The following is a 9512-nucleotide window of genomic DNA, read 5'->3' as shown; positions in this document are numbered from 1 at the left end:
TCCAATATAGCATGACTCTGGGTCCAATATAGCATGACTCTGGGTCTTTAAAGCAATCAGTGAACATTAACATTTAGTTTGAATATTATTCACAAAAATATTTTCTGTACAATGAACCACTCTGGAACATGTTTTATTATTATTATTTTTAATTAAGTTGTGCAATGATAAATCTTCAAATGGGAGGAATGTCAAAGTAAGATCATGTTTAATAAAAGTCTATTGTATGTAATCATGCATATTCTGCTTTTATATCATAAATTCAACCAAAACTAAGTTTTTCAGTGCTCCTAACACACATGTAAAATATATTTTAATAGATAAAATAGATTATTATTTGTATATTCTTTCTCCAAACATACTTCTTCATGGCATACTTCTATAACTGAACAATACCTACAGACGTCTCAAAATGTGTTAAACTGTTTGGCCTATTGCACTGCAACACCAACATGTATTTACATCTCCATTTGAAGGAGTACATGTTAGAATACAGGCTTTTTTGAGCCAGTATTCCAGTATTTGTGATTAAATACTGAGAATGTTTAATCACAAAGTCCAGATTAGGAGACAATTTCAGAAGAGTCAACAACAACTTAGCATGTCATGAATACTAAGACTGTGATACTATAATGACCAAAATTTTACATGTGCAAATGATTGGAACTTTGTCATGATGGACACAACTGATGCTTTATGTAAAGCTCAGTGTTTCACGTTGGCAAAAACACTTCTCTTGGAAACGTGTACAGCGGTCTGCATTCCATCACACAATCTTGGATGAGCTTGACAGACATGCAATGTTGACAATATATCATCAGATTTACCCTGAAAATTGTACTTTGATATGCACACTTAAGTGTTAAGGTGACATCCCTAAGTTGAGCTAAGTGTGTTCAGTGCTGGATGGTGAATGTCAAACTAAATTTGTTCCATTTGTGTGACTTTGTAACTTTAGAACATTTTCAGCATTAACGCCTGTTTTATACTTAAATCTCATTATTTCTCAATTAATAACACTGAGGGGTTTTGTCCAGGTCCTGGAACGAATAAACAGGTGAACAGAAGGTAAAATGGGTTAGCTACAACAGGAATGAGAGTCAAAAGGCGGTGCTCAACGTTTGCATGGCTCCCAGCAACTTCACACGAAAACCTCTCCTAGGCCCAAGGGGGGTGATAGGGGAACACGGACACACAGCGTTTTTGACCATTCTTGGCAGTGCCCTACAATTTTCCACTCTGACAAAAACCTCTTGCCGATAGCCCTCAATCTCCATGCGCACGGCAGAACTAAGTGTCAATAGCTGTTGAAAATCCCACTTTTCATGCAGTGATCATTCATAAAAAAAATAAAACTAGTCAAGAAGTCACAGCTTAGATGTCTTACTATCACTGTTCTGGGTGCAACTTTTATGTGTGGGTTTTGGGGTGTTCATATTTTCTCTGTGAACCTACTTTCTTTTGGAAGTAAATGTTTTTTAATCATGTTGTCTGATAGTTATTACATGCCCTTAAAGACCAGAATTAGAGCCAACAAAGATTTGGTGAGTATGCATTGAAAGTTTTTTCTAGCTTGCACAGGAGACGGTTCTGTACTCATTAGTTTGTTTCTTTGTAACAGGTGATGGTGATCAACCCAGCATTCATGAAGTATTCTCATGAGATCTGGCTGGAGAATGAAGGAGCGTATCCATCCACCGGCTTCATGACTTTAATTTTCGCCCTACATATTTGTGATGAGGTAAATATGTCTAACTAGCCAAATTAGAAAACACTCCTTGTGGCTTTTCAGTATGACCAAATCTGTATGTCCTTTTTTAAAGTATTCAGGTAAATGATATATCCAAAGAACAGTGATTCTCAATTTTTGTTATGTAATATACCACCTTGTTAAATGTACACTTTTACAACTACCGCCATACTAAAAGATTTTGAAACAATTAAACTTTTTCAGTCCGTTTTGTAATGGTATGAAAAAAAATTTCTGAAAGGAAATTAGTGTTTCTCACTAATCCTGACTTCAAATTCTGATGTGACCGCCCTGATTATAACACTTAGCAATTAGTTGCAGTCAAAACATTTGTTCCTGAATTTTTTCAGACCAGGACATGACATGTTATTCTTTTGTAGATGGTTTAGTGTACTTTGTGTTGCCACACTGGTTCTGTTTAAGTAATAAATTGTTGCCCAGGTCTGGTGGTTAGCACACCTGGGTGTAGCTACTGAAGTTGAACTCAGCTATCCAAAAAATAATAAAATGAATAAAACTGACTAATTGAAGCTAATGGTAAAAAAAAGTGGTGTTTTGTAATTATTTATATTAACATGTAATTAGAATTTACCAAACCACATTTTGTATTTGTTGTCATCTAAACATCATTGTCCAGCTTATGAATAGGAGCGGCATGTACCATATTTTCCACACTATAAGGCGCACCTAAAAACCTTCAATTTCCTCAAAAGCTGACAGTGCGTCTTATAATCCAGTGCGCCTTTTATATGGACCAATATTGAACCACAACAGGTCTAGCAACTACGGTAAGCAGCCGCCGACTTCATTTTCGCCCATAGAAGAAGCGCGCGGTGCATGCTGGGATAGTTGTCAGAACGCTGGTTTATTAATAAAGTTTAACTGACCCGTCTACTTACCGACATGATAACCAGGTCGTCTGCAGATCCTTTAGCACCACATTCTCCACGAACATGCTGTGCGCGAACGGAGAAGGGTGACCATTGTCCGGCCACACCCCGGTCCAGTCGCCAAAGGCTCTGCTCACCGACCCAAGTCAGACTGTTTTGTTGACATTCTTGATGTCAACAAAGTGGCTTTAGATATTCATCCGGGGTGCTTCGACTAGGGTTACCAAGGGACCAGCCCTTATACGTTTAAAGCCGGGAGGGCGGGGGAAGAGAGACAGAGACTGCAGCGGCAGCGTGTCGGTTGTTACCCAGAAAGCAGTTGGGCACAATATCACAACACCAACACCGTGAGTGAAACAATGACTGGGGCAACTACTATATAAAGTACTTGGGGACCACTTCTTTATTATTACACATCCACATTTGTAGAGTACGGAACAAAGGGACGGGTGACAACATTAACTGTAGAGTCTATTCTATGCACCTTATATATGAAAAAAGTTTTAAAATGGGCCATTCATTGAAGGTGCGCCTTATAATCCGGTGCACCTTATAGTGCGGAAAATACAGTAAACTCCAGTTGCGTGGTGACTGCGTACAACTATCAGACTGACGTCCTGGAGGTCTCCTTTTGCTTTGTGTGCACACTGAAACGAATCCAGTTCTTTTTTTTAACATCCCTGCTAAGAGCAGGCTACAAACTGTTGCACAAACATTTACACCTACTGTAACCTAATATTTGCATACACTGTATGAAAAGACAACTTTTTTCCCACACTACCTCACGTTAAATAGATTAAACATGGCGTGTTTGATTAGGTGAGAATTACATAGGTTATTTCTATTAGCTCGATCCCAGATTAATTATTTGCTTATTTGATGCTTTTTTTTCTAAGTCAGGTTGATGAGTGTGTCTATGTATGAACTGAAAACACTTAGGTAAGAACTTCTGACAGGAAAATTCCAAAATTGAAATCAAAACACATGTACACCTACGGATGTATTTCAAAGCAACGGCTCAAACACGCTACATCCAGCACAATTACAAAGAAAGGAATCCATCCGTGTCAGTGTGCTCAAGCTGACATAAGTAGTTAGGTTTCCTCCACACAGAGTTTTGTATGTCGGCCAAAACTCGTTTTTCTCTACCATGTTTGCTGTGGGACCTCTAGAGGTTAGCTGCCAATTAGCCTGTTATTCTGACATTTTATTTATCAGACTCAAAAAGGGAGAAATACACTTCAACTTAATTTATCTATAAAAGATAAGGAAACTAATAATTCTTCCACTTCACAGTTCTTCTACCACATAAAAATCAGTGAAATGCTCCAAAGGCTGTGTTTCTACTGTCAACAGTTTTATGAAGGTTAGCAATGCAAGACTCGGTAAAATATAAAACGACAAAGAGGTTGTATTGGTTCACACCATTTATGTGGCCCTTCAATGGAACCTTCATAAGCTTAATACTTGTTAAATCGGTCAGATAGAATCATCAGTGTTTATTTGAGTAGTCACAAATTGAATCAGTGTGAAAATGGTACTTTTAAATATTTAATTTCAAGAAGTACTCAGCTAATGAGAAGAAAGCCACAGTATTGTAACAGTTTGTTAGTATGTAGTTTTATCTTTCATTCATAATCTTGAAATGAAAATGAGTTTGACACACCTGGGTTAAGGCATATTTAAAAAAAAAAAAAAAAAAGCCTACTGTTGGAGAACTGAAGTTGCCTGTGGGGATTTTTACAACAACTGAACAAAATTTCATACAAGTTCATGTTTGCAGACCTATCAAAGCAAACGTAGAGTTTGCCTACTGCAACTGGAGCTTGAAGTGATTTTCAGACTGGCTCTTTAGCAACAATCACCAGACAGGTTGGACCTCTGTGGTCCAACGTGGTGAAATTATGTAAAAAATACTTTACTGTAATAAAGAGTTGGGTTTTTCTTCATTTTACAGTTTAAGTATGTACATTACTCGTAAATAAATTGTCACAAATAAGTCTCCTGTAAAAATCTTAACTCTCTAACAGCAGCCACGCTCTGTAACAGAGAGGTCTTTTGCACAATAAACGTTTTCCAACAGAATTCTCTTCTCTTTTTAGGCATGTTACAACACCACCCTAAAATCCCTAAAGTAAATTCTAGCACTGGGTTTTAACATAAAACAAAAAGTAATCCGAACAGTTGACGAGTAACAAAAATATAATTTATTTTACAATTCTGCTAAAACAAGTACAGGAGAGAAAAAAAAACACAGGGGAGCTTTAAGCTTCAGGGTCTCCAAGGCCAAAATAATAAACAAAACACCACCTTATAACTATAAAATAAAACAACCACTTTCTAAAGAAGAATTAAAAGAAAATAAAAAACCTAAACTCCCTCAATAACCAAAAAACAGGAGAAAACAGTTCACAACAAAAATGGTAGAGAACCCCTACCAGCTTCCACCTCTGAACAAAACCACGTCTTGGACAATTGTTCACACAGATGCTCACAGCAAGCTAAGTTCACTTCACACACACAGTCAGCTCTCAACAGGATCACAAGTCAAGGCCCAGGACAAACAGAGGGGGTCTGGCATCTCCAGCTTGCTGCTTCTTATAGGGTGGCTGACGAGCCCCAATACACTTCACCTGCAGCAATCAGGTACAACTGAAACAGAAAACACAGAGCTCTCTCAGAAAGAGAGCCCCTAGAGGTCAGTGACTTTAACAAGGCAACATTGGTTGCTTGTATGATTTTCACTCAGTTATTTTATATTCACATTCCTAGGTCCATGTCTTTGGCTTTGGAGCAGACAGCGACGGAAACTGGAGCCATTACTTTGAAGTGTTGACCAAGAAGGATTTGAAAACTGGAGAGCACCCTGGAGATCGTGAATATGACATCATACAGAAACTAGCTGAAGAGAAAACTGTGAAATTTTACAAAGGGTCATGATAGTGCCCTTATTTCATACAAACAATAATGAATATAAAATATGTGGGATTACCTGAACTATAGTGCATATTTTGCCATTATTAATCCTGTGTTATTTTTATTGCTACGTTTTACTGAACAAAAGTCCAGCTAGCTGCTGATTAATGATGGGTTGACATTCAAGGCCATCTCTAATGTTTCAAAAGTCACAAAAACTTTTGGAATGTTTAACTTTCCAAAAGTCACACAGAAGGTATTTTTTGGTATAACACAAATATTTGTATTAATTTAATCATTTTTGTGGTAGTGTGCAACATATTCCTAATCCTAGTCTGCTTTCTGCGTTGTCATGACATTTTATTGTATATTTCATTTTTTTCTTTTTAATTTATGTTTTAATCACTCTAGAACCTGGAATATCATATCTGTACTTCGCTAACCACTAGGGGGCGCCAGAGGACCACCAGGTCCGGGTACCACAGTTTGAGAAAGACTGATCTAGAACCTGCTTTTAACACTAAAATCTTAATCGCTCATGAATAAAATCTTGTAAGTAGTTGTCTTTTTTTTAAAATCAACATTTAATTCCTTATTTCCAAAAAAAAGTAAGAAACTATTACCAAGTGTTAACTAACAAAATGGTAAGCTGCGAACAATTCAACTTGGACTGAGTACCAGTTCACAGAACAAATGGAAGGCATCCGAGTTATATTTGGCAGACTGGCTTTTCTTGTCCGTGCAAAAATAAATATAGTGTTTCTGTTTTTGTTTGTCATGAGTTCTGAGGTTTCAAAACGGTTCAGCCGGATTATGTCCTGGGTAGATTTTTTTGCTTGCATAGCCACTTTTAACTCAGACCTTTTCTCCAGAAACATGTTAACATGTGTGTGCATGAAATACCAATAATACACATTCATCCCTTGGATGTTTTACCTGTTTTTCCTTTTTCAAATCAATCATGATCAAAATGTCAAAAAGTGTCAAATGTCAAATTTTTTTTGACAGAAAAAAAATTACAAGTGAAAAACCTTCCACTGTCAAAGTGAAAACTGATTTCAGCAAAAGATAATGACAAATGAAAATATTTTACATTGAATAAGTGATTGTATAAATATTTACCCTCCTTCAAGTGACTGACCTAATTCAACAGAGGTCCAGTCAACTGGTTTTAGAAGTCAGAGGCACAATTTCTTTTTCAACGACTTTGCAGTGGGTTGAAAAGATAAAGGCAGGATCCAAATATTAGACATTTCTAATGTGAGATGTCAGCAAAATACACCTTTTTTTAAAATTTTAAATCACATACAAAAACAAATGGGAATATCTAGTTCTAGGGGGATTTCTTTATTTTTAACATTCAGGTGGATTTTTTTTCTTTTACTTGTAAGAAAATTGTAAGGATGAATTTCATTAAGTTAAAAATTGATTTAAAACATAATACCAAAATAAATGGTGGTGGTGGGGGGGAGGGGGGAATGCTGTTTCTTTGACGGTGAAGCATGTGTAACAAATTTGATTGATTTTCTATCTTTGTCTGGTTCACATGTGTCAAACTTAAGGCCCAAATCTGGTCTGTATCTTAGACTCTAGAGGGCCACATAAAAAGAACCTTCAATTGAATGTTAATTTATCCATCAAATCAATGTAGCCTTTGTCTGTATACAGCCAAATTGCATCATTGTGGAAAGGTGTTAAATATTTAATTTGAATAACTTCTCATTGAAGTTCTATTTATTATTATTACAATGATTTGTTAATGGGTATTTTTATTATTATACCTGCCAAAACAAAAGTTTTAGGGGCAATACCAATTTATTTTTTCTAACTGAATGCCATCGCCAATTATTAAAACTGTTTTGTCCTGGTTAAGTTAAAGACATTTCTATGCAATCCATAACGCACATGACTCATGTCATTGTGCAATTTAGAAACAATACTTTTCAGTGTGGGATTTTTGTATCCTTTTATTTTTGCGATTTTCATTTTCACTTTTTGCTAAAAGTTAAAGCTTCGTTTTGTTGCCATAAAGCTTTTATTAAGTCAAAAGCAATCATTCCAAGTTTAGGCTTTTGAGGACTTTTATAATGAATCAGTGTTTGTTGTTTTTATTGTTAGGAACTCACTTCACATTTCTCTATTCAGTAAACAGTGAACGAGTCGATGCCTCCAGGCGTCTCAACACGGCGAAGACTCGCTCTACTTCAATCCAGCTCATCTGGAACCAACACATTGTTCCAAGTCATTTGATTGGTTGTTTTTGGTCGGGAGCGATGCATTTCTACAGACCAGTATGAGCTCAGGAAGGACATGGAGGGGATTGATAGATTATCTGTCTCATATTACACTGTCAGACAGTTTTAAATAATATGTAAAAAAAAAAAAACATCTTTTGATCAGTCAAACTTGTTAGTCTCTACATAATCAACACTTCCAAGGTCAAGACATGGAAACTTTTTTGATTAATCCTCCTATTAAAGCTGCAGTACATAACTTCTGTATATTAAAAAATCAGACACTTTGGAAAGAATTGCTAAAAAAAAAAAGAAAGAAAATTCTCACTATGTTCCCTTAAATGGCAAGATGTGGTTCTACAACGCATCAAGTAAAAAGCTGCATCAAGCTGAAGAAAAATACACAAAACATTTCAGATTTTTATTAGTAAAACTTGAAAGACACACACTGAACCGTACATTTCTTTCTGCTTCAAAATTCAGCACAGACCTGTTCTGGTCTCAATATATAAAAATCCTAATAAAACACATCAAAGGTGTAACGTCTTAAAATGAGAACTTCAAGGGTAGTTATGGCTTCGTAAAGCTCTGTCAGTTATTCCTAACTTTAAAAAGTCTTCCCTTTTTTCCATGTCGCTTACAAATGTTGAAGAACCAGCAAACAACAAAACAAACCCCAAACTGTAAAGTGTTCCCAACTGTAGGGTCCTGAAAACGGCTGAAAGAGAGAATGAGTGAAAAAATATTTGGAAAAATAAAATTGGAGTTCTTTGGGTATAAACATCATAATATGGCATTACTATTTATGACAGCAACATACATTGTATCTCAATCAGGTTCTCTGTACGAAAGCCTTAGTTTGCTGTGAAGGTTTCTCAGCCTTCACATGTCTTCAGACATGTTATGCTTGATATGCTTTGCCTTAAACCTGGTTAAACTAAATGACAAGTGTTTCAGCCGTGCTGTATTCAAATGATCAAATTCACTTCATTTGATCATTTGATCATTTAAAAACTGCTTCTCCCTGTGAAGCAGTGAGAGTCTGCTTCACACCGATACATAAAAACGATTTTTAAATAATTGTAAAGCTCGTAGGGTTTAAAATTCTACATTCCGGATCAGTCCTTCTTTTTTCTGCTAATGTAGCTACTTGAACAGAAATACAACAAAATACAAGACTTTTTTCATAAAAAAAATAAAATAAAAGTATATATATTAGAGGTGTGCCGATCGATCGGTCACCGATCATAATCAGCCGATTTTTGTGAAAAAGTGCATGATCGGCGATCATTGGCTCTTGTTGCCGATACCGATCACCTGCTTCTCATTTCGCATCCTGCCTGTGCAGCTGGTCTCCWCTTTCCTTCACACTGCACAAACGCGCAGCAACAAATTCTAAGCGATGTGGAACTATAACGCACTGAGTTAATGGGGAAGTTTGCGTGTTGCGGTGGAAAATTGAAGCACGTCAAAATGCATCAACACAACGAAGCTAAATACGACATAAAAACAATGTCATACTTGACGGAGTTTGGCTACATCGAGGCTCACTGCAGTAAAAAGACATATGGAGGATCAGATAGCAGGTAAAGCAGCGCACAGCTACAAACACTCACCCGGATTAGCATGACAGTCAGAAAGCTAAACAAATAACCCGCAAAATTATTTAAGTCTTCGAGCTGCGATGTGGTTCTACTCTCGCTGTTGAACCGCTACTACGCG

At 36.6% G+C, this 9512-nt stretch overlaps 2 protein-coding genes across 2 annotated transcripts in view; one reads left to right on the top strand and one right to left on the bottom strand.

Moving 5' to 3' along the window:
* LOC103472019 (CMP-N-acetylneuraminate-beta-galactosamide-alpha-2,3-sialyltransferase 1-like) overlaps positions 1-6484 on the top strand; it is a 13910-nt gene extending 7426 nt beyond the window's left edge. Inside the window, exons 5-7 of the mRNA XM_008421362.2 lie at positions 1499-1544; positions 1622-1741; positions 5413-6484. Coding sequence (XP_008419584.2) covers positions 1499-1544; positions 1622-1741; positions 5413-5580 — 334 coding nt within the window. The 3' untranslated portion in view covers positions 5581-6484. The remainder of the gene's footprint in view (positions 1-1498; positions 1545-1621; positions 1742-5412) is intronic.
* Positions 4825-9512, bottom strand: part of LOC103472020 (CMP-N-acetylneuraminate-beta-galactosamide-alpha-2,3-sialyltransferase 1-like) — a 25881-nt gene continuing 21193 nt past the window's right edge. The window contains exon 8 of the transcript XR_534786.2: positions 4825-5506. The gene's annotated coding sequence lies outside the window, so the exon portion shown is untranslated. The remainder of the gene's footprint in view (positions 5507-9512) is intronic.

This window comes from Poecilia reticulata, linkage group LG11 (genome assembly GCF_000633615.1).
Source record: "Poecilia reticulata strain Guanapo linkage group LG11, Guppy_female_1.0+MT, whole genome shotgun sequence".
NCBI classification, from domain to species: domain Eukaryota; kingdom Metazoa; phylum Chordata; class Actinopteri; order Cyprinodontiformes; family Poeciliidae; genus Poecilia; species Poecilia reticulata.
Note: the sequence above shows the minus strand (reverse complement) of the source record. Positions and strands in the feature narration are given on the sequence as shown.